Source organism: Atractosteus spatula, chromosome 6 (genome assembly GCF_055471065.1).
Source record: "Atractosteus spatula isolate fAtrSpa1 chromosome 6, fAtrSpa1.hap1, whole genome shotgun sequence".
Lineage (NCBI taxonomy): Eukaryota > Metazoa > Chordata > Actinopteri > Semionotiformes > Lepisosteidae > Atractosteus > Atractosteus spatula.
The window spans coordinates 32,964,565-32,990,404 of record NC_142711.1 but is presented as its reverse complement, the minus strand read 5'-3'; the positions used below and the strand labels follow the sequence as shown (position 1 = coordinate 32,990,404).

The 25,840-nt window shown below is 38.0% G+C and overlaps 1 protein-coding gene across 1 annotated transcript; it reads left to right on the top strand.

Annotated features, from left to right (window-relative positions):
• The first annotated feature begins 3,347 nt into the window (after window positions 1-3,347).
• LOC148832774 (polyunsaturated fatty acid lipoxygenase ALOX8-like) lies at window positions 3,348-25,525 on the top strand. Its single transcript, XM_088919615.1, has 17 exons — window positions 3,348-3,510; window positions 4,288-4,468; window positions 5,585-5,653; window positions 6,940-6,972; window positions 11,407-11,497; window positions 12,232-12,270; window positions 12,775-12,894; window positions 13,994-14,094; window positions 14,683-14,840; window positions 15,304-15,444; window positions 15,628-15,828; window positions 17,110-17,196; window positions 18,618-18,787; window positions 22,078-22,193; window positions 23,568-23,671; window positions 24,259-24,426; window positions 25,172-25,525. The coding sequence occupies exons 1-17, from the start codon at window positions 3,394-3,396 to the stop codon at window positions 25,349-25,351; spliced, it is 2,076 nt and encodes a 691-aa protein (XP_088775741.1). The 5' UTR covers window positions 3,348-3,393; the 3' UTR covers window positions 25,352-25,525.
• Window positions 25,526-25,840: the final 315 nt, after the last annotated feature.

Below are 25,840 nucleotides of genomic sequence, written 5' to 3'. Positions count from 1 at the left end.
AGTAGAAAGGGAATGGGAGGAGGACTAAACTTTAGTGTGTTAGGAGGAGCTGGGAGAGGAATGGCTGTTCGGAGAGGAAAGTCCTTAGTAAAGGGGAGATTGGAATCCAGGGCTGAAGGCATGGGATGACGGATGCCGTGTTGGACACTGGGGAAGGGGGAAGATGAGGAGGGAAGAAGGGCGGAAAGCAGATTGTGGTAGGAGGGGTTTGACGGATCTGGGGCCTGAAGCTCGGTGGCTTGGGATATGGAAGCTGAAGACTGTTGAGGAATTGAAGCAGGGGAGAAGGCTGCGTGAAGGACTGAGGAGGCTGCCGAGTCGTCTTGGACGCCAGGGGGTGGGGGAGGGTAAGGGCTGCCTGCTGGCTGAACTGGGGGTCGTTTACTAGCTGGCCTTCAGGCCGTGGAGACAGCAGCAGGGGCCGAAAGAAAAGAAACCGGGGCCGAAGGCACCAAGCTGGCAGAGCTTGAGCCGTGTTGGACGCCGGAGGTAGAGACAGAGGAGAGTGCAGAAATTAGATTAAGCAGAGAAGGGGGGGGGGGAGGGGCGTGAGCCTGGGGCCTTAGACTCGGCAGCAAGTTTAGGGGAGGAGGCTGGGTGGGAGAGGCTAGGTGCAGTTGTTCAGCAGAGGAATGGATTGCTTGGGGAAGAGACACAGACACGGATATCAGGACAAGACAAGACAGAAGACGCGACAGGCGGAGGCGCGGGCGGCCTCGGGGTCCTCACGTTGGGATGAGTGGCGGCGGCGTGGGTGATGTCATCAGAGGGCGCTGGGGGAAGCTGTGGAGCTGATGTTTCCTTGTGTAGACTGTGGTTAAGTACAGGGAAAACAGAGCTTTTTTTTTTTGGAAGTGTTTCTTTTAAAATGGATGCCATGTTTTCGAAGTATCCTCTGGAGGCTTGCTACGGTCCGGTTGGAAATCGCGAGAGATCATCCAGGAGAAGGGGGAGCTGATGTGCGTGAAGCGCGGCGGCAGGGACATCCTCGAGAGAAGCGGGGGTTATTTGGAGACTTTGCCGTGGAGGAACGGGAAGGCTGGGTTTGTGATGAGAGAGGGACTACGACGGCGGAACGCAGTCTTCGGCGAAGAGTTGGATCTTGTGAGGACTGGCTGGGAGATGAGCGGCGCTTATGTGGCACGGCGGCTGAAGGAGGCGATGAGATGAAGGTGAGGGGAGCAGTGGGGGGAGGACTGGACGAGAGGGGTAGGAGAGTCTCCTGCGCTGCAGAAAAAGTCTTCGTCGGAGCGGCGGATTTGTAGATTTGAGAAGGGAGCTAGCGGATTCGAGCTAGGCGAAAACAAACCATGCAGAAAACGAACGAGGAAGAGGAGAGGGTGACGTTTGATATTTATGGAGACAGGTTGCTTACGTCAGGATTAGTGAGAATTGCAGCAGCTGTGTCGAATGAGCGCGGCTGCCTTCATTCCTCCCGAACTTTCATTAAAAACTCCATTTAATCAAATTCTAAAAGTATGCTTGTTGACTCCGGTATCTCTTTAGTTAAAGACTTTGATGCTTAAAATGTTTAGGGAGAAATGGAATACTGGTGTGTATTTTTTCTTTAAAGTACCAAGACCAGCCATATACTGTATGTTTATGTTCCAAAATTAATATCGTTTATGGCCTTCACACGCGTTACAGTATGCTCCTATTCTTTTTATGCTCAGCTACTAAGATTTCCCTTCAGTGGTAAAATTCAATATCTACAACGGGCACAGCAAAGACGTTTACTGTAAGTCTTTCTACGACAGACCAACGGACCACGAGTGCCCCTGTCGGTCAACCAATCACGTACCGCGGTACCGCGCGTCATCTTGCGTCACAATGCGCGACGCCACCTGCGGTACGTGTCTGTAACGCGCACTTTGAATGGCTGCATCTGTATGTAATATAAGGTATGCTTAAGAAGAAACAGTAACTTACCATCTAAAACTTCCTAAGCAGTGTATCCAGCTGAGATATCAAACCCATAATTCTATGTGACAGCATATTAGCAAACCAGACACAGGCAGATGGAACCACCAGAGATCCCTCTAATGGAGCTTCAAGGCCTCATACTGTATATCACAAGAGTGCCTCAAAGAGGCACATGAAATGTGGCTGGATTGGAGTTCATTACATTTGCAGGGGCTCTGAAAGAAAGACCAGTGAAAGCAGACTTTTAGGCAGCAGCGACTGCAATCACCAGCAATATGTCAGGGCTTGACAACAGTTGGCCATAGGCTATTGATTCTATGTGTGCTGAGGAGACGCCACAGGGGATTTGGTCACAGATGATCAGGAGGTTTGGAAAAAATAGTTAACACTTAAGTGTGATTGTGCTTTGTGAAGGGTGCATCACAATGAAATCAATATATGAAACACGTAATACAGTATATCTAGACATAGATCTTGCATGAATGGTGGGTAGAAAGACAGCAGGTGAAGAAGACCCACAATCTTCCCCAGAAGAGAGAGAATGTGTGAGATCAGGAAGCCTGGAGTTTTTCTGACAGCCAGAATGCTCTGGAGAGGTTCCAAAGGAAATGGTCTTCCGGACTGCAGCAGGTCGTCTCTCCCACCTTGTCATGTCCAAGTGATTGAAAACTACAAATGACAGAGAGAAGTGAAAGAGTGTGAAAAATATGGCATACAGTATGAATGAACGGTGGTGGCTGGGCTGGAAGGGTTGCCCACTGGTAAGGTGTGAACATGCAGCTGTAAAACTCAGAAAATGGGGCTGAAATGAGTAATAAGAGTTGTAGGGGTTGCCTCTTCATTCCTGCCTCTCTGGCAACGAGTGACAACTGCAGCGTCTTTACTGTAAGGATCAAGAAGGAATCTGGGAGGGGTGAGCACCTGCCAGACTCTGAGACTTTGAGCTGCAATATTTTTAAAAGACTTAAAGATAAATAGTGAGTGAACTATGTTTAGAGGCTGATAGTTGTGCATAGTGTGAAAGTAATTAAAGGAAAAAAAACATTGATAGTGAGTAGAGTGAGAAGATAATTGCTGACAGGTCTGCAACAAGCTCAACCAGAAGGGTGGGCTTGTCTCTTACTCCTTGTCACTACACTATGTAAATTGACATGGGATTAATAACTGTTGTTTCTGGAAAACACGATCTTGGTGATTGACTCGTGCAAACAGAAAAACAGGACTTTCTAGATGTTTCTCATATGTAAAAATGTATGTTTCTTTTGAGAAGAACGAAACAGATAGTTCAATCGTATTAACGAGACACAATCTATGGAAAACAGCTAAAAAATCCTGAGCAACAAGGTAACTGAGAAAAATGTCATAAGCATACTTGCGAGACCAAGACAGTATAAAAGGTGGTCACAGGTGTGTGCTGCACTGCTCTCTCATCTCAGTTTGAACAACACTGTTACAGCCCCTGCTCAAGACATGACTAGATACATCATCAAAGTGGAAGCAGATCCCTCATCTGACAAAATCTGGGTCATTTTGTCAACTGGAAACATCAAATCTCAAGAGACAGCGATTGCAAAAGAAGGTGATACTGTAAGTATTTAGCCAATATAAAAGTTAGGTGTGCAGTTGAATGGATAACTAGCTGAGGGCAGTACCTGAGAGTTTAAGAGAGGTTGAAAAGCAGATGGTCTGGCCTCATGTAGAATATTTTCTTTATCAGCATTAGAATATTAGCTATAATCCTATTGTTTATCTACTGTCAGGAGAACATGATAAGACATTTGAATTTGCACACAACATCAGAACCTTTATTTGTCTTAGTCTGATGTACGAACAGTGTTAAAAGATGCTATATTCTGCTTTTAAATTATCGATAGTGAAATTAAAAACCATAATCATACTTTTCCTCTAAGCAAGCAGCACACAATATCTTTGATTGTGTGTGTTGTGTGGTAGTACATACCTGTAGCACAATAATGGGTGATCTTAAACAATCTATTTTTTATTGTCCTAAAGCTTTTAAAACCTGAAAAGGATATACCTACTATGAATCTCAACCCAAAGTCAGTTTGTGTTGAATATGTGCATTTTGAAGTAATGAAGACATTCCTTCTGGGTATCAGACACTTGCTCTTGTCCGGCCAGTGTTGGCTGTCAGTCTGGATGTTCGTTTGTCCTTTTACCTTCTAGCTTGTACTAAAGCCCTGACTTTAATATCTCTATCATAAATCTCTTCATTCACATCACATACAAAACTATAGTAAGTGCACAAAAATAAGCCATATCGTGTTGTATAGTTATTCAACAGTACATGTCAATTGCTTATTTGCTAAAACGCTGATATAGTGTGCCATCTTTTTTTTCAAGATTATTGACTTTGAGAATGAGCCTGAAGAAATTCTTATACGAAGAGAAACCTCCCTTTTGCGTACTTTCAGTAAATGGTACTGTCAGTATGTGACAGCCACCAGTCCAGCTGAGAACACATACTATTTTCCCATCTTCAGAAATATATCTGCTGGACTGACCACCATTAAGGAAAATTCAGGTGAGAAGAAAGCCTTTTGCATCACAGAAATACTGGTATCTTCAGAGTATATAAACCGGACATAAAAGGCTCTGGAACACATAGTGTTCATCCACTTTTTTTGTTTTGTGAATTTTTACAACAATTTCAGTATTATCCAATTATTGTCAGATTTTCATTTTCACTTTTGTTTTGTAAATTGGAATACTGAAAAGGCATCCCTCAATTTATTAACAACAAATTTATGAATTTTCACTACAATCAAATGTGCAAATTGATACCCATTTTAAAAAAACAAATGTTTTCTCTGTAACAAACAAGATAACTTAATTAGCGAGGATCTTTCTAGGTAAGAAATAGAACAGAATGTATGTAGAAGAATACACTTCAGTGCCATGGAAAATGTCTAAGCATCTCAGATAATTTATTTTTGGATTCTGTTAATTTATTTATTTTTTTGCTTTTTATAATAATTAATTAAGGTTTTCTCAAAGTAAACTGTTACTGTACATATATTGCTTGATTACTAATGGTGGGAAATTTTAAATTGATTCAAAATTGATTCATTTGATATTGATTCTTTGTATGTAAGTTTTTATATTCTCCCATATGTCTGATACTCTGTTATTTTTGCGGTAAGGCAGCTTCAAGACAGATAGGCATACAGTGACTCTTTTTGGGAGTTATGAAAACTAGCTTGCTCCCTCCGAATTTACATATTATCTTCTTTTAGTCTGATTTTATCTTAACAAATGTAAGCTTAACGGACAGTATTAATGGAACAAATTATGTTCCTAGCTTGGGAGATGTCTGTATTTATTTTTTATCTTACCAAAGGAAATGTGGGCTTCTAGTTTAAAATTATATTAATTTAAGTTTTGTATTCCCTCTTTCAGGTCAATTACTGTATTATATTTTACTAATTATTGGATAAGTAAGAAATATTATTTTAGATGTTCTACATCTTGCCCATTTTTCAAAGCTCATTGTCAGCAAACGGTTCATATAGACTCCTTTTTGTGAAAGTGATGTAAGAAAAATACTGATTTAGCCATTCTGTTGTATCATAAACTACAAAAACAATAAGAGCAATAACATAACAGTCACAATATAATACCTTTTGTATTGTGATGTTAGGCAAATTGCCGTGTGATGACCCTTCGGAAGAGAGAAAGAAAGATTTGAAGGACAGAAATAATTATTTAGGTAAGTTAAGTTTCAATGTGCAATTAATAATTATTGTATGCGATAAGGTAACTCAATACTGACAGCCTGTTTCAATATAAGGACAGACTATCAGGAAATTAACAGGAGTTTTGCCCCCCATTGCACAATTTGCTGAACATTTATATTTCCACCACAACCTGAGAGAAATTTTCACGGAGCCCGGGAGGGGCCATCAGTAAGAAAAAAAAGTTATATCGAGGGAATGATTTACAATTCATGCGCACAAATTAACATAATCGTTCCCTTGCGTTTTTTAATTAGTGAGCACGAAATAACATTTTCTAACTCTGGCCTTCCTAAGGACAGGTGGCACTAACAGTGAAAGAGAGGTGCAGTCCTAACTAGTAGTTCAAGAGTACAGTAGATACAATGCCCTAATAATTCATTCCCAAGACAAAATTAAATCAGTTTATTTCTATCCATTATCCTAATCTACAGCCGTGCCAGACAGTTAGGCTTTACTGTACTAATATAACGTAATAATAAAACCTTAGAGAAGTAAAAAAAAGTTTTATCAGTCTTTGCAATATCATTGTTATCTGGTAAAGCACTCAAGGCACTGTTTAGCTGGCAAACTAAGAGCCCAGTCATTCCTGCACTCGCTTCTCTGCTTCTCAGCACCACCTACTGTTTTTATCCTAACTTCTTTCGACATAAGCTTTTAAAAACCTGAAAAATGTATAATTAGCCTGAATCTTAGACTTTGATTCTAAATCCACACTCTGTCTTAAATCATTCCTGGGAAAAAGCTGCAAGCTTTCAGAAAATCCAGATATTGTACATAATGTCCTACATACAGTAACATGTGTCAATACTTTGTATTTTTTGCGATTTCTTTGGTGACATAAAGATCTCCTTAGAGATTGCACATTTATTATTTAAATCATTGTATACCAAGAGACTTTAAAAAGATAGAAAAGCTGAAATGTTATTAGTTCCAATACTTATTTGTTGCATTAACGCATCTCAGAGCATCCGCCTTTCCAAAGCATGGTATTCACTTCCTCTCAGAGAAAAAAAAAAATTAGGTCAAAAGTTGCTTGTAAAAAGCAATTATCATTACTTGAATACTTTCACTTTCATCCTTCTACTACTATATGACTGTATGTGTTAGTTCACTGGAAGTAGCTCTGCACACAGAACCCAGAATTCTAAGGGCAAGAGTTCAAAGGGGAAGAGTATCATGACTGTTCTTTTACCTTATTTAAATATAATTCAATACGATTTATTGTTTTCAATATCATGTTTCTTTTTTTTATTCCCAGTGACGTTGGGTTGGAAACAGATTGAGCAAACAGGTAAAGTTCTCATGACATTCACTACATTCTTATGGAGTGAACTTCTGTAACCGGGATAAAGTTGTGTCCATTTATCAGTGAACTACATACATAGAACTTAGAGAGGCACGTGGTAGCAGAGTTGTCACACTTCTTCCTGGAGGTTCTGCTGAGATAACTCCAAAGTTAGAAGAGTGCCCATAAGGAGTTCAACTGTATGTGGGAAAGGTTGACAGTAAATTTTAGACCATAGCATGTGAGTTCACTGCCCATAGAAAGGATTTATATAACTATAAGAAACTTCAGCCTTGGTCCTGGAGAATGTTAATCCAGCAGGTTTTGTATGTCACCATTAATTTTATTTTGATATATATATATGGCACAATTACACTCTGATCAGTTAAACAGGATATTCGTTAACTTACAGATCTTTTAGGACTAAAAAGCTAGTCCTCAATCATAAGAGTGCTCTTAATTCAGCAGATTACTTGCTTCATTCATCAACAGTTTACAGGTGTTTCGGTAATCTTTAAAATCGCCTGACCTACAGTATAAAACTAACTGGACTGGGGGATCAACGGTGGGGACACACTGATTTACATTATATAGCTAATGGAAAGAGCCTTAGACCTTGCACTTCAATATACATATTGAGAACATGAGTTATTAGTTCAGTTATTAGGACAACAAAGCACTAATATATCTAAATTGTTGTGGACAGAACCAGAAAAAGGTAAAAAACTACACTAATTTTCTTTAAACAAAATAAGATTCTTAAAGTCAATAAGCCATTGCTAGTACTAACGCACCCTTGGCTAGGGCAGTGCTAGAGATCTGCACACAAAAAGTCATTTTGGCAACTGTAGTAGCGTGCAGATTTTCAAGCAGATTTTCCAACAAGAAGATTCTTAAAATAAGCTTCTCTCTGTAATCAAACCTCTAAACAGTCTTTTCTGCAATCAAACTTTCATAACAGTGCAAGCATCTTTTAAGACTAGGTCACCACTACTGAAATCATCGTTAAATTTTAGGAACACTAACATTAATGTACAAATTAACAAATTACCAAGCAGGTACAGTATCCCAATTACAAGAGAGAAGGAACTTTTGGTGGACTCTAGTAGCTGCTACTGCAATCTTTTCATAGGCCTGTCTGCCAAAGTATTGTGACTTACTGTAAGTTTCCAAATATTAAAAGAATCCAAAGAAGTATTGTTTCAGTTTCAGTGTCATTGAATGCTTGCTGAGTTTTGTTGTGGTTGCAGCAGTTTTGTCATTTATCAGCAGGGATGGGCAGTTTTTGCACACATCTCTGAAAAGATCAGGAACAGGTAAAACTCTCCAATTCGACAGCACATACTGTAGTCTCTGCTTTGTTTACAGCTTTTATAAGCTCGCCATAAGAATTTCTTTTATTTTACTTGGTAAGTAACTATTAGATCATTAGCAGTCACTTTTTAAAGGAGAAAAATTATTAAAGTAATATATTACACTGTTAACACGTGCATATTTCATTTACTGTTCTTATTCTAATGATGTTTTAAAAATTAAGTAAGGTCATGATCAAGCTATACTGTACATAAATACAAAGTGAAGTAATACGCACACACATCTTAAGTCAGAAATTTAAAATTAATATTAAAGTTGTAATAAGGCAGCAGCTTCAGACAATATGCCCTTGTCTGGATGACATTTCCCATAAAACTGTTGGGAATGAGCTGCATCCCTCAGTCATCTGACCAATTATCTTCTAACAACTTTTTAAAAATTGGTCAGAAGGCAGGATGCAAAATTTTGTATTAGTTTGTAGTTTAGAGTTCCTTACACTGTAAATAAAAAGCTAAATATTTGAAGGATTCTGTTTACGGCACGCCCAATGGATTTTAATAAAAAATGCTCAGAATTTGCAATTGCATCTTGACACCAGAAGCCAAAATACCTTTCAAAGGGTGGAGTGGTGGCTCTGTGTCTGTGGCTGGAAGGTTGCTGGTTCAAATCCCATGGCTAGCAGAGGAATCCTACTCTGTTGGGGCCCCTGAGCAAGGCCCTTAACCCCAACTGCTCCATGGGTGCTGTATAAATGGCTGACCCTGTGCTCTGACCCCAAGCTCCTCTCTCCCTGTCTGTGTGTCACCTGGAGAGCAAGCTGGGGTATGTGAAAAGACTAGTAATTAAGGAAATTACACACTTCTGAGTCTATGGTTAATTTCATTTGATTCTACAGCAAATACAAGAAGTCAATACACATTTTTAAGCTTAGGCAAGCTGAGCACAGGATGTTTATTTGCATAAGGTTATGCAGTATATACAGTACATAAAGTAATACAAAAGAATGTTATGTGGTCACTTAATATAAACCATTACCCATCACTTCAAAATATTTAAAGATGCCATTTACAGTTTTTCCTACTGTCATCTTTAGTATACATTCATATTTGTTCACCTGCAGCATGATTAAAAAATGGTCCATCTTTATCTTAGTATCTGTCCAATCTATGATCTACTATAAGTCCCTTGATATCGCGTCTGTGTTTAGCCCTTCCCCCCACCTGTACACACCATTTCTATATCAATTGTCCTTATAATCAAGCAATTATCATGAGTTAAATAAAAGTATCGTCCCTCTGCTATATTACCGTTCACGTTAGATCACTGGAAGTAGCTCCGCACTCAGAATCCAGAGTTCTTCCTATATTATCCTTTCCAGTAAAATGGGAAGAGTTTCATGACAGTTCTTTTACTTTTCTTAAATAACGGCCCCTTACAATAAACCATTACCCGTCTCTTTACAAAGGTTTTAGACAGTATTTCCGATTGTCATTTTTACTATAACTTAATAGTTGTTCACCTGATTAGAAAAAGGCCTTTAGTTTTTTTTCTGAACAGTGAACATCAATGACCAGCACTTTCAACCCAAGCCACAAGAAATCGAACAGCAACGTAAGACATTTCTTTCTTTTTAATCGATATGGCTGGAACAAAAAAAATGTCAAAATGTACATTGTTCATATGATTTGTTTTCACTTAGTTTTAAAAAAGTATTAAAAAAAATATTCATCCCTTAAATATGATGGGGAATCAGCTATCACATCCCGACAATTTATTAGGCTGCCCTAGCTCCTGTAGACCTTGAGTGTTCATTTTTACCCAGTAATGATGGGTTTCTTTCTATGATATGGGCCTTGTTATTGAACCCTTGTTAAAATCTACAAGAAATAATAAGTCATTTAAAATGATTTTCATTGTTTTTGCTTCTCCGGCAATATTGCTTTCCTTTTCCTTTTTAGCAGTCCTATAGACAGATTAAGTTACTTTTACTGTATTTTTTAAGTTAATTGCTTGCTTAATTCCCTATTTTCACAGAAAATGTACAGAAACACATAACTAAATAAGAAATCAGCATTTATTCCACAACCAGAATCTTCAGATATATTAATTCCATTGAATTCCAATTTAATAAACATTTCTACACTGTGCTATCACAAGTTTTTAGACATACGGGACACAGTGTTCAAAAAGAAAAACAATGTGCTTGTCTGGGCATACATAAACAAGAAAAAACATTTCTTTACTTAATGGCAAATAGCAAATACAAATACTTTTTTATTTTTATAACAAAGAGTTACAGTCAAAGAACAAGCTAATAGTCTGTCTTTACAATTTTTCTTACAAACAGCTAAAGTTAAGTGTGTGCAAAAGAAAAGTATACATTTTTTTATTGTTAACAATATTAAACTAAAATTACAGAGGTGCCTATCTGAATTGAATTTAATCATGTTTTGTGAATTTAAGTCTGACTTTGAACTGAATAATATACTGTAAATCCAGCTAAGAGGGTTTCATTAAGCTAGATCTGAATGTGTGTTAAACTTCTTCCCAGTGTCAATTAACCCAGAATAATAGCTACTCTCATGTAAGATGAGGATCCCAAGTTTATTTCTTAGTTTATAATAGAGTAGCTATTATTCTACAACCTACAGTTTTGTTTGTGTTCTCAACACCTTGTTGCAACTGACCCTCCAAAATTTAAAGGAAAACTGCTATCTTTTTTATCCACGCAACACATAACACCAAAACAACATCATGCTTATTAATTAAAATTTAAAAGAACCCTGAATGAATGTATCCAGAGAACAAACTTCTGGATCAATTAGTTAGGAGATTCAGAGAGAGTAAGTGCACATACAGTATGAATGAGATCAGGTTACATTTCTTTATGTATAAAGTTGAGGGGGTCTGGGTCAAGTAGCCCAGTCATGTGATGAAGTTGGACTCCAAATTCATCAAGGAACTAATGGATAAGATCCACAGATCAATAAATTACAATCAATGTACTTATTGAGCAAGCTAGACAGGGTAGCCCTTCTTATTTGTAATCTTTTTTACATCTCTGTGTTCTGCTGTTTAGTTTTACAGTATCTCAGGCAATAACATTTTAAATTCACATCCTAACAGCTTTATCTGGTGAAGTTCCCACTGAAAAGCCAAAGGAATCTAACTTTTTACTAGGAACATCATTCTTAGTAAAAGCTTTGTCATTCATACTGTAAGTATTTTTTACAATTTCCTTTGTTTTAGAGATTTTTGCAAATTATTTTGAAAGCTCATATTTAGTCTGTTTTTGTAGCTCAAAAAAATAATGAGATCTGATTCACACATAAATATACTCTTCAGTTTATTTCAATAAATTATCACAAAATATTTCTTAATATAATCTTAATTAGAACAGACGTTGCAATAAAAATAGCTTATAAGGATGACAATGTTCACTGAAGTATAAGGGTTTCAGAAAGTTTCAAGGTCATGTTTCAAGAAATGGAATTATCATACATCATTTTGGTTTCAAAGGGTTCTATGTAATGACCTTTTTTAATCGAATATCTGGTGGTATTTCAATCTTATATTATGTAATTACAACACTATTATATTAAACTGAATATCTAGTATTTCAATGAATACCTGATGTAGTACAAATTTACCTTATAATTCCAGTTTACATTTCAAAGCCCAGTTTATATTTGTAAAGTCTAGCTAGAGCAGATTATTTGGCAATGATCTTAGTTTATTGATTGAAGACGTAAAACAAACACATGACTTACAGTACAGTTTTGCAGTTTTCTGGAATTTTACTTGTTTTGTTGTTATTTGACAAAAAGGCTTATGAAAAATTTTAATTTAAAATGTTAATTTGAAGGGTAGCAGTTTCCAACATACTGTAATACTCCTGAATGTTTTTGTGCTCAAGCTTTTCTAAGATCTGCTATTATATTCTTCTTCCAGGAAACTTTTTATAGTTTTCAGAGATGAGACTCCTCTTGAGTAAGTGATTGTTCAGTTGGTATCCACACTAAATAAATCAACACTTCAGCCTACTCTCTAGTTGCTAATTATTAAGATCCAATTAATGTTAGCTAACTATTTGCTAGAGGCTTGTTTTTGTTTCTAGATAGTAGAAACACAGCATGTACCAGGGATGTAGACCTTAGATGATAAGTGGATGCATTATGTTATTTTTCATAATAAACATAAGAAAATTTACAAGTAAGTGGAAGACATGCGAGAATCAACACATACTATGGACATAAGCCTTTCCCAGATCAGCTGCTAAGAAGCCCCAGATCATTTTTTAGCTTTGAATAGTACTAGTATATTTAAGAAGTTTGACTATATATTGTCAAAGTTCAGAGGTAGGCTAATGTGATGTTACTGTAGCTATCTGTCATCTCATGTAGAGGGGTTAAAAATAAAGCTTTTTCACACAAAAAACATTTAAAAAACAACAAAACTTCTCTTACACAAATATTGCTGTTTTTGTTTTCTCAGCACAAAAATTGTGGATGGACTTCCGAGGTTTGCAGAGGCTGGAAGTATTTTCAAATTGCCAAGTGAACTGTGGTTTGATGCTCCTAAACTTCTGACATTGATTTACTATCTAGTTATAATGTAAGTAAAAATATCCAGTCCATTATCAGGTAATCATTAAAAACATGAGGATACACTGCAGGATCATTTTATTACATTTTACACTTCCGATTATTTTATAGAAATGCCAGATTAGGTTAATTTGCTGTTTGTACTTATTTTCTATAACTTTATCATAATTAAATGGTCATATGCTATATTTTAAGTTTAAAAAAAATATACTAAAAGAGTTTAACATATTTTAGATTTTGGCTTTGTGTGAAGCATCGAGATTCCATTTAAAACGGATGTCGTTTGTGGAGAAGATCCCTCTTAGAACACAGGAATATGAAAAATGTTAACTTCCTGTCACGGACGTCCAAAGGGACTAACCGTGGGGAACAGGAGAGCGGAAAAAGACCCATATGCGTAGTGGCGAGATGGGAAAAAGGCCCGGGCTCATTACTGCAAAGAGTTCAGGAATGCCGTATAGAAACCTATGCCCTCAGGGAGCGGACGTGGGGGCGCCCTGGTGCTAGGCGGGTCTCAGGACATCCGAACGTCAATGCTGAGCGCTGGCAGAGAGCAAGACCTGGAAATATATAGCCCAAGGGAAAGAGAGAGACCGGAAGGACAGCAGACCGGAAACTAGGGACAGGACAGAGAAGGAGCGCCCTCTGGCTGCAGAGGGCGTGACACTTCCTGCAGTCGTTATTCAGGCACTTTAATTGGGTTTTCCCCCACAAGAGGGAATGTAATTATGACTCAGCAAAATGCCTCCAAACATTAAAAAAATTTACAATTCTTTGGAGGTATTGTAGCATGATAGCTACAGTATACTTTTCTGAAGCTTGTATACTGTACATTACTAGTTTACCTGACTTGCAACTAAAGCTGCATTTATAAGGGTAAATGAATGAAGTCCATATTTTGTAAGCCTCCATCTTATCTAAACTGACCTCTGACTTTATCTGGCTAATGTTTTAATTTAATATTACTGTAATTTAAACTATGAAGTTTGTATCAGATAATTTAACTTAACTCTGTAGCCTATTGATTCATTTCATTGAACTGATTCGACTTTGTAACCAACATGTAATAATTTAATAATGTATGGAGAAATATTTGTCTTTTTAAATAGAAAAATACAAAGGACTGTACGTCAATTTTGGAATATGGGCCACCGATGGAGAACAATAGAAGACATCAGAAGGGTATTTTTGTTTCCAAGTAAAAAAGCAGGTTAGTCTCTGGGCAAAATGCATGAAATTCAGGAGTAGAGCAGATTGTTGTACGGATGTCTGAATTTGATGACAGACTTACATGTATGTTGTTCAGAAAAGGTATTTAGCAGCATCTTTAAAAATTGAGGGGGACAAAAGTGCAGCAACTTAGTTTGCAAAGCCAGGCCTTGCCCCTGCAGATTTTACTGTAGGCCTTCTAAGACTTGGTCATAACTCTGTAAAAAGGACTAAAGCTGATTTCTTGGTTTCAAATTGACATCACCATTTTGATTTCGGCCAGAGATCCATTAAAACAGCACATGTCCATGGAGATCTCTAGAGCCTCAATAGTTAGAACCGTGAGCCGGAGTTAAACCCCCAGAATCACAAGAAAGAAAATTAATTTTTACTCAAGTATTATGTTTATTCCTCATTCTTTTACTGACACATTTACGAAAAATACAATTATTTTCAATTAAAATTTCGAACCTTTTTTGAAGTTTTTTTTTTAATTATTCAAATTTCAAATAGATTTAACTTACTAAATGTATTTTAAGAAATCCAATTCATAATTTTAAAGTTTTGGCTTTGCATTTGCTTGATGTAGAGTACATTTCCAAAAACTGGAAGGATGATGCCTTTTTCGGTAGTCAGTTTCTCAACGGCTGTAATCCATTATTAATTAAAAAATATACTGAGGACAAACAGAAGATCCCAATTCAGAAGCTAAAGATGTTCTATCCTGATATAGAGGCAAGCATAATGGTAAGTACATTTTCTGCTTTCCTTAAATCCTTAAATCTATTACTGTTTTAAGCACTAAAGTTTGAATTCCATGGAGGAAAAAATAGCCACCTGACACTGTAATTGTGTTAATGACATACAGTCCAAGACCACTTCTTCCAATGGCCTAAAAACTCCAATGGCATCTCTTTTTATTGTGGATAAAAGCCCATCCAAACAATTTACTACAGGGTTGGCAGTTCGTTTTTGGGTATCTATAGGGAAAATTAAGGAATTGAGTTCTTCTGTCTCTCAGTCCTCTCCATTATCTTTTGTTGGCACATGGACTAATGTTCACAGGCCATGTTGGAGGTGACCACTCAAGTGGAGAGAGGTCAGAGGTCACCACTCCTTTCGGAGGCAGAGCTTTATTTAACCCTTCACACATTATTTAGCCTTATGATCAGCCTTTTGAGTTCATTGGGGTTTTTTTTCCCTGTCACAGGAAGGAATCATCTATGTGGTTGACTATGAGCTGCTGGATGGAATCAGAGAAAATGTAATCAGTGGGCACCAGCAGTTTCTGGCAGCTCCAATCGTTCTTTTGAAGGAAGAAGACAATACACTGATGCCCATTGCTATACAGGTAAACAATACTGCCTGCTATGGAGATAAAGAGTCTAAGTTTAAAGTGTTCACATGTTATTCTTGCAATTACAATAATACATTTTTTTCAGTCAGCAACATACAGTATGTAAAATGTAACAAGCATACTGTATGTCGATATATGCTTAAAATTTATTTTTAAATATGCAAAAAAAATTCTCAGCTGACACAGAAACCAGCAGATGATGAGTCAATTTACACTCCCTGTGATGGAAATGCCTGGCTCCTGGCGAAGATCTGGGTCCGAAATGCAGATTTCTATATTCATGAACTGTCTTCTCACCTCTTACGAACTCATCTGGTTGGGGAAGCCCTCTTCATTGCAATTTATACTTCCTTGTCTAGAAAACACCCATTACTGAGGGTAAGTAAAGCCTCTGATTTCTTTCAGCATTTTTGGATTTTAGCGTTATTGACGTACATCAGGGCTGCACAGTGGTGCAGTGGTTAGGATTGCTGCCTGGCAATGCTGGAGGTTGTATGTTCTCCCTGTATTTGTCTTAGTTTCCTCCAGGTGCTCTGATTTCCTCCCACAGTCCAAAAACATACAGGTAGCTTAATTGGCTTGTGGAATAATTGTCTTTGCTATGAGTGTGCATTTGTGTCTGTGTGCCCTGTGATGGATTGGCATCTCTTTCAGGGTGTATCTTGCTTTGCACCTGTCACTTGTTGAGTTAGGGTCCACCTCCCCCTGTTAAATGGATGGATGATTTATATCACTTTCATGTTGTGTACTGGATCAGAGATACTTCACAGGCATTCTAAAACCCTTTACACCACTTTCCAAAAGATCAGTAATGCATGCAGTAATGCTACAAATGTGACAGTGCATGGACTGTTCTTCTGCATGCTCTGTCTGCTTTATATTCAATACTTTTGGGGGACACAGAACGCTGGCAGGGAATCGATCTGTTGGTATTCTTGAATTTCAGGGCAAGCGTTAAGGCTGAAAACTTGAGTCTCTTGTTTAGTATCTAATATGGTTGTCTCCATTTAGATAACAGGTGTTGTTGATGAGGCTATTATGTGTGTTTACACGGCTGTCAGGGAAGAGAGAGACATTCCTTGTCTTCCTGGGCCCTCTAGTGGTGACTAGCAGAGTCTCAGGATGAAAAATATCTCAGCTCTGTCACACAAATAAGAACATACAGTACAAGACCTTTAAGCTCATCTGGCCTGCTTTGTATTTTTGGTTTCAACATGGTTTGGCACCTTGTACAGCATTTCCTCCTCACCTTTAAATTCACTTTCCCATAGTTTCCATTTGTATGTACTCAAGAAAGTCAAAAGGTTTAAAAAAGGGGACTATTAAAGTATGGGTAGAGCTATATGATGTTTATTGTGAACTATATATTTCTCTATACACAGAAAATTAAAAAATATACTTACTGAAACTGATATTGCCCAGAATTTCCAGATACTCATTCTTTCTGTACCTTGGAAGGCAATATAATATACTGTCCATATTTTAAATATATCCTTTTTGTTTCAGTTAAGCAGCCACACAGTTAGTAGTTGTTTCTTCATCCTGTAATTAAGCATAAATGCCAAGGTTCATCTCTCAATGTGGTTGAATCTCAGCCTCCTCACGCCAAGATGGAGGATGGAAGTAATTCTAAACAACCTTTGTATGTTTGATTTTCAGCTTGTCTCTGAAAGTGGAAGGTTTACCCTCCCAATTAATGTAACTGCCAGAAACATTCTTGTCAATGAGGGAGGATTCTTCACTCAGGTCTGTCAATGATGCTTGGTTTTGGCTTATACTTTCATCTGAAAAACTTCTACTTGAGTTAGGATGTTTGTAATGGGTTCTGTATGACTAGGTAGTCATACAGTATATTACTAATATTCAGTCCTGGTCCTGGAGGGCTACACTGTCTTCTGATATTTATTAAACCCTGGATCCTTGATAACTAAATTGAATCACTTACTAACTTAAATGGACACTAGTATCAATGTTTCCAGGTCTTCACTGAGGCATGTGACTTACCTGTGAAAACTGGTGGAGTGCAGCCCTCCAGGACCTGGAGATAACATCTCTAGTACTTATACTGTATATCAAGGACATCCAATTCAATTTCTAGATCTCAGTCAGAGTCTTCAGGCTTTTATGAAACACAAGTACTAGATTGGTGAGATTACATAAATATTTGATAACCTAAAATAAAGGAGGAGACAAAAAAATAACTCTTCATTTGAATGCTACAGGATTGACAGATTGCAATCACATCAACACTTCAGCAATAATCTCAGATACCACTGATTAAAGTTATAGTATTAATTCAACGTAGTCCAGGTTATCTGCATTCTCAGAATAAATTGCCTTGACCAAAGATATAGCTGTGTGTCTACAGCGAGCACTTGAACCCACAACTCTCTTCTAGCCATTTGTTTACACTGACCCTTGAGTTCCTTGACATTCTAACAAATGTGCAAGATAATCAAATTTATTTCACCTTAGTAAAAACTACATTTTTGCTTTTAGTATTGTTACAAATGGGGGATTACAAAACTAGTTAAATATCAGGAATAACCGAGTGGATTAATCAATTCATAAATAATCATAACCCCCAACTACTAAAGAATGCTAAGAAAATATCCAAACGATTGGTGTCATTAGAGGCACATGAGATAATTCAGGCACAATGGGTTTAACAAATATTTCTTAAGAATGACAATATTCACACTGAACTACAACACACAATTTACAGTATGTATACATTTGCAAGTAAGGTATCCCAGAGGTCTAACGTCCTGACCACCCAGAAAAAACCCACTGTTGCCAAGTATTCAACTTTTAAATAGCACATATTATTGCCAAAATAAGAGAAGGCTGCCATCTAAATTAAATGAATACAACCTCTCTCTCTGAAAACCTGGATGCTGCAAAATGAATGGGAACCCATCTCCCTTTGATCACTGAATCTGGGACCATTGTATCTCAACAAACAACCCCTTGCTTTGAAGCTGGAAATGTTGACACTAGCCGGATGTTACCCATTGTATCTAGATTCACTTCAGTTTAAATTCTATACCAGCTACCAGCAGTCCTCAAATGGTACTAGCTGGTACTAGCTATGGCAAAAAATGTTACTCATACTTTTATTTTAGATTGTACTTACCAACTTCACATATCAACTTCTCTTTTAACAGAATACAGGACTTGGAAAAGGGGCTCAGTTGACGATTTTAAAAAAGGCTTACAAACAGCTGACCTACCAGTCCCTCTGTCTGCCTGATGACCTGAAAAACCGTGGTGTGGAGAACTTGAGCAATTATTACTACAAACAAGATGGGCTGCTGATCTGGGCGGCAATACATAAGTAGGACATTCTTCTTCTTTTGAATTGAGATGTTGCCAAGAGGGCATCATGGTGGTGCAGTGGTTAGCATTGCTGCCTTGCAGCACTGGGACCCTGGGTTCAACTCTTGTGGTGTTATCTGCATATAGATTGTATGTTCTCCCTGTGTTTGCATAGAATTCCACTGAGTGCTCCAATTTCTTCCCACAGTCCCAAAACATACTGGTAGGTTAATTGGCTTCTGAGAAGATTTACACTGGTCTGGTCTGGCCTGTGATTGCGATGGACAGTTGTTTTATCCAAGGTGTATCCTGCCTTGCCCCCATTGCTTGCTGGGATAGCCTCTGGCTCCGCCGGAGCCCTGTATTGGATAAAGCAGTTAGACAATGGATAAATGGATGTTGCCTTAACACAGCTGTATGCTAGAGGAGCCCTGACTTCCTTCATATCAGACTATTGGCAAAACACAAACCTCTAAAGTGAATCAAGTGTAGAACAAAAGCATTTAACAAAGACAAAGAAATTCTGATAGCTTCTAAGCAGAGGGTGAACTTACGATGTAAGGCTTTTCCTAGCATCCACACCAGCTCCAAAACACAACCATGATTCAGGTGTGGTGCCTCATTTAGTTAATACACACAAATATACTGATATGGTACAGGCTTGTGTCTCACTTGCTAGAGACACAATTTTTGCATGGCAAGTGAGACTACCAGTTGTAGGCTCATGCTATTGTTTCAGACTGAAGGTCAGTGTTTGGAGTCCTTTATTGAAATAACCACTTGCATATCTACAGTCTGTTTGATTTAAGCAAGCTGCAAGACATTTTCTGTAGCAATTAAAGGGGAACTGCAGTCCTCAAAACAGTTTCTCAAACTGGGTATTAAAACCTGGTAACTAAATTAATTGACGGTAGTGGAAAGTTTTGCAAATTGTGAATTAAGTGCAAAATCGTGACTTTGTGGTAGCCATGTTGTCACTAGCAGATGAGAAACCTCTCGAGTATGCACTAATTGTGATGTAAACGTGATTCTCCCTGTTCACTAGTCGCTGTAAGTGAATGAGAAACATCTCCAAACAATGTTATTCCTTTTTTGTCTTTTTGAACGTGTATATATTTTAAACAATGCCTCACTGTCAAGCATTTGACTGTACAGAACAAACTGTTTCCTTTTCCAAGGGATTGTCAACTAGCCAAGAAATGGATAATAAACATTGGCATTGAAGTTGGTGCCATCGACAAGTTTGTGGACGTGATTCAGTGTGGTGCACGATCTAATAAGTACACATTGTGCACCAGACACTTCAACCTAGAAATGTTTAAACAAGATCTGTATACTGAGTTAACTAAGTAGTATTTGTCTACTTAACTGTGTTGAGTTGCTGAGGTAATAAGTGAGTAGTATTTGTCTACAAAACCGTTTTGATGTCGATATGTTGAATTAAATTCAATTACGTTTATTCAAATCAGCTGTTCAGGTGACAGCACAGGCTATGGCGCAGCAAGTCCTCCAAAAAGATAAGTCCTGCTAGAATTTTTCTTTTAGGTGTGATTTACCATAAAATAACAATGTGAATGATAGAGCACCTTTCCAAAACTTTTGCAATACTTAGATGTAAGTATAAAATATGTCTACTTGTATGTATTGGCTTCATGAAAGTATTTAAAATTCTGATGCACCTGGACACAACTTTGGGGAAGTTACCTGGGGTCACTGGGAGTTTCGGATCTTTCTTTCAACATCAGACACCCTCAAGCCCCTGCTTTTTTCCAGGTGGCTGGGTTACTCATGGATCACTCCTCTTGATCCACAGCCATCTTGGGACTCTTTCTGCAGCCTCTATGGTGGTTTTGATGGCTTTCTCCTTGCGCACCCCTATTATGTCCGAAAGACTACAGGCTGTTAAGATCCTCAAGCTTATTGTTATGTAAAAGATGGACCCTATCCGGAAGCAGGTAACTGAGAGATAGCAATAGCCGAGTAAACAGGAACTCCGAGTTCGTGAACAAATCCTTACAAACAAAGCTGACAGTTGATCCAGAAATCGAGGAAAAAGACAAACCAAAGTTCAATTACCATGTAAAGCACTAGGCAACAAACCAAAGATGCAATCCAGAAGTCGAAGTCGAGGAATGCGCAGAAATCCAGAAATCAAAGAACGCAGGTTAAACCCAATACTGAGCACTGAACTTAGGGCAGACAGTCCTAAAGTATCCAACAGCTGTGGGTGTGGTGGTAAATAGGTAAAGTGAGTGGTTAAGCGACTGGGCAAAGTCTACTCCTTCTTAAAGGGACTTTGGTCAGATTACGTGAAGCTGATACCATAACACAGGTTCTACAGAGAGATTGACCTGCAAATCCTCTGCAGCCCACCTTGATGGGCTCACATCGTGCTCACCACCCATTCAAATGGCACTGTTAAACCAGGTCTTCATATTTGGCTCTCTTCCTTTCGTTGGGCTCCCAGGGAACTGTTAGCTCTAGCATGAACACCTGCTGAGATGCTTCAGACAGCAGTACAATGTCTGACCTCAGTGTGGTAGCTATGATGGTGTCAGGGAACTTAAGCTGCCTTCCTAGGTTGAACTTCAGCTTCCAGTCTCTCGCCGTTGCCACAAGACCCGCTAATACTTTGCACTGTGGTTGTGGCTGCTGACCAGTGCTGACAAACGCAATGGCCTGTTTTCCTGGGTGCTGATGTTGATACCCCTGCTAATGTCCACTAAGGTCTTCTGCACCTGGTTGTAATGTCATCTATAATGGCCTTCTCCAAGGGCTTTTGGGCTGAGAATGTACTCCAGCGTCCCTGGTTCTTGGCACAAAGTGCATGCTGGTGAATCGCCCTTTGCCCCAAAAGAAGAGGTTTGATGGACTAGGTAGGACATCATAAACTGACTGGATCAAATTAATTTTGCAGCAAAATTCACTTAGTCTAAAGCATATTTGCAGTGTAATAGGGCCTCTTTCATGTCACCGAAGTTTTGTTGCCTCATTCTGAATAGCAAACAATCACGGCGATATGGCACTATGCAAACATAATCTTTTTTGTGATGTTAATTGTAGGTTGTCTGTACACCTTACCATGTACAGTACTTGTTAGTTTTACTGTGGTTTTAAATGCACTCATTATTGCTGATTCTGATTCATTATAGTCCTGAAATAAAAAATACCATTGGAATTCTCCTTTAATCACAGAAACGAAAGCTGTTAGGATGATTTTTTTTTCATTGAAGCAACGTGTTTGCTCATTCGATTTTTAATAAATAAAGTAACATGACTAATAAATAAAGCTTTCCTCATTTGTTGTAGGTTTTTTAAAGCTGTGGTGAACAACTATTATAGAAGCGACTCAGACATTAAAAGTGATTTTGAGCTTCAGAGATTTATCCAGCACTTATATCTGAATGGATTTTTCAAGTGCAAAGGTATGCAGAGCTGAGCTTTGTTTAAAGAAAATGTATAACATCTGTTTTTTGCAATCATATTACTGGTATCAAGTCCTAACACCATATTTCTAAATTGGATTTAAATTATTATGAATAATCAATGTACATCCCTTATTTGTCAGGGAATACTGAGTGTCATACACTTACTGCTTCAGACAACATATACAGTATATCACCCTACTACTCACAACTGGCAACCAAGGTTACTGCAGGAAGAGATTTTAGTGGGACCAGTAGCGGGCACTCACCCTGCAGTCTGTGTGGGTCCTAATGGCCCAGTATTGTAATGGGGACACTGTACTGTAAAAACAGGGTGCTATCCTTCAGATGTGAAGAATGTCTATTCTTATTCTTATTCTTATCCAATCAATGACTCAAGCTTAGGTCATTAGACGAACAGTGAGGAGGGCAACCCTGTTCCTCAAGAGCCAAGCCTACATTTATGCAGTAGACCAAATAAATACCTACATGACATCTCTCAACCTCTATATATGTAATGAAACCACATACACATGCATAGGCTGAAAAGATTTATTGCAGAATATGAAAAACATAGGAAAGAGACAAGCAATTAACTAACACTTTTGGTTACAGACTTGAACTCCCCAAGGCCCATTCTTTTCCATAATGACTCTGGGGGCAGAGACTTTGCTGAGCGTGGGGGAGCTTCATCATCCCAGCAGGGATTTCTACCTTCCCAAGTTTCCCTCTCCCTTGTTACTACTGTGTGACTGCTCCATGTCCAAACTATCCCAAGACCTACAGTACAATTGGAAAAACACATCACAGTAGCCACACCCCCAGCTCCCACACTATCAAGACATGCCCAACACACAGAAGAATAGGATTAATTTGGAAAGACTTGGCTCTGTGTCCATTACTATAACCAGTAAATGTGTGTTTTTCTAGAATATTCTAGAATATAACTAATTCTAAATTAGTTTTGAAAACACATACTGGCTTTCACCAAATAGTTAGCTGCTATCCATCTTAAAAATTCCCTGTTTTTACTGCATTGATGTCCCATGTCAAAGTCTGGTATCTAACTGTTTACTGTATTAAATTATTTTAACCAGTGAAAAAAATAAGAGACATAATCACTTTGTCATCCACGAAAACACAACTAAGTTACTCTAATCATTTTGGAGAAGTCTAAATCTTCTAAGGTTTCATAGCAGGTATTCCTTCAAGAAGGAAAATCACAAACTTGCTGTGTGTTTCACTAAATACCTACATTTTTAATCTGGCTTTTGGAAACCTGTTTTTTTGTCTTATGAACACCTCTGGAAGAAAACATTATATACTGTAATTATTCATGTAGAGTAATTTTCTCTATTTTTTATAAATGATTAGGTGGTTGGCCCAACACTCTAGAAACCAAAGAAGATACCGCAAAGTTTCTCACGATTATCATGTTCACCTGCTCAGCCCTACACGCGGCAGTGAACAATGGCCAGGTACTGTATCTCTTCCAGAGGTCATCCAGGTATAACTTCATCTCCATGAAATAATATTATACTTATTTATCTGCTGTGGGATAATTGAAGTAAACTTGTATTCTTTTGAGTTTGAAATACAGAACAACACTGGAATCATTTACAATATGTTTCCATTACTCTTCATTAAAGGATGGAGAATAAGTGAAAAAGGGATCAGGGAGCTTGTGGGTGGGGTAGTAGTACTAAAGCTTAATTTTGTCATTCTTTAGGGAACATCTAATTAGGATTGCTGTATATACTGTATAATAGGGAGGGAGGTAAAATGATAAAATTACGGTTCATTGTGATGATTTAATATCCCTTTAAAATATAAAACATTTAAAATAGTAGAGAGGCAAGGATGTCAAGACAAAGGCAGGGAGGTGCATGTTAACAAGACCACTGCTGTTAAGAAGAAAGAATAAAAGTGCATGATTGTATAATGATCAGCCAAAACGGTCAGGCTCTTACTTTGAATCTGACAGAAGACTTCATCTAATGAAAGCTGATAAAGGACAGCTCTGATTTTTCTCCCTGACATGATTAATAAACTGATTTGCCTACAGTACGACACCTATGCCTGGATGCCCAATGGACCAACAACAATGAGGCAGCCTCCTCCCAAGTTGAAGGAGGACGTCACTGAGGAGTACATCATGAACACTCTGCCAGACATCAACGTCACCCTGGAATCCATGTCTGTGGCCCGTTTCCTCAGCCAGCCACCCTCTAGAGTGAGTGTACAAACACCTATACTGCATGGAAAATACAAACATACTGAGCAGGAAATGTTAACCCAATACTTATTTTCATCTGTATTTCTTCCTGTCTTGAATAATGTCATACAGTACATTGTGTAGACCTGCAAACAGGTTCGTGGTGCTTTAAAATAATATTTTCTTCTTACCGCTACTTTTTAAAGTTTAAACTGAGCACAATTTGTTCTTAAATTGACACTACTTTGACTGGCATGTTAAAAGAAAAAGCATACTATTTGTTACACTATACTCACAACATATTTATGGACTGAAAGGTTTTTCACTCCTAGTTGTAGGAGACAAAGGCTTCACTGCACACCAACACCACACACATTCTGAGGTTTCTTGTTTGAAAATTGCACATAATGAAATGATGCTGAAGTAAAACATGCAAAGAATAACGCTTCAACTTTCTTGTTAAAACCAGGAAGCACACTCAACTTCATTACCATTTATTAAACTCTGTCAAGGTGTCATCACGCACAAAAAAAGAATTTGCCAGGATAGATTTTTCATGTTACATTAATTTGGGGTTTGCTTTCTTATTTTCTTTTTTTAAGTCGGTGCAGAGAATTATGTTTTATTTTCTAAAATAATAAAAAAAATATTATTTATTTATTTATATACACTTCTATAATCTCTGTGCTATCACACATGAATTCTCGTGGTGCTACTGAGCAGTAAGTGATAGAATTCACAGATAACATATTTCTATTTACAGAACCGTTTAGGGCAATACTCTGATGAGGTGAAAAATGAACCAAAAATGAAAGGTCCTATTGAAGAATTCAATGAAGTACTGAAGAAAATCGAGGACTACATCGACAAGAGATCAAAGACTCAAGAATTCCCTTACGAGTACTTGCGTCCTTCCTTAATTGAAAACAGCATCACCATCTGAGACAAGGCACATGATGTATAAAAACAGACCACACAAGAAAACACCTTCAAATAGCAGATATTGTGCCATTTTCCTCCCAATACACATACTCAGACTTTGAGTCCTATAGTATATCAACACAGCATAGTACTTTTGCCTTTAATTTACAACTGATCTGGTTTATTCACTTCCTAACATCGGGAGAGCATGTTTCAACTTATTACTCATGCTTGGTTTGGTAGCTGTGGAGATGGATATTGTTCCTTTATCTTTCCTGCAGTTTGGGCTACAATCTGTCAGTAGGCTTCTTACCACTTATTCCAAACTTCTTTGTTCCCTTTGTTTCCCTTTGGTCCCTAGGCAGGTACAGTTGTTTCTTCTGGGACTACCTACTTGTCACTATTTTCAGGGAATCCCCCTGCTTTAAATTAACTTCCCCCTACAACAGTGGACATCTGTCCAGTTTACCTTGACTGTCCAAAGTGTATGGCTTTTTAGCTAAAATTGTTA

Coding starts and splice junctions, on each gene's coding strand:
- LOC148832774 (XM_088919615.1), top strand. CDS start 3,394: ATGACTAGATACATCATCAAAGTGGAAGCAGATCCCTCATCTGACAAA. Junction 5,654..6,939: donor GGACAGAAATAATTATTTAG/GTAAGTTAAGTT, acceptor TTTTATTCCCAG/TGACGTTGGGTTGGAAACAG. Junction 12,271..12,774: donor AGAGATGAGACTCCTCTTGA/GTAAGTGATTGT, acceptor TTGTTTTCTCAG/CACAAAAATTGTGGATGGAC.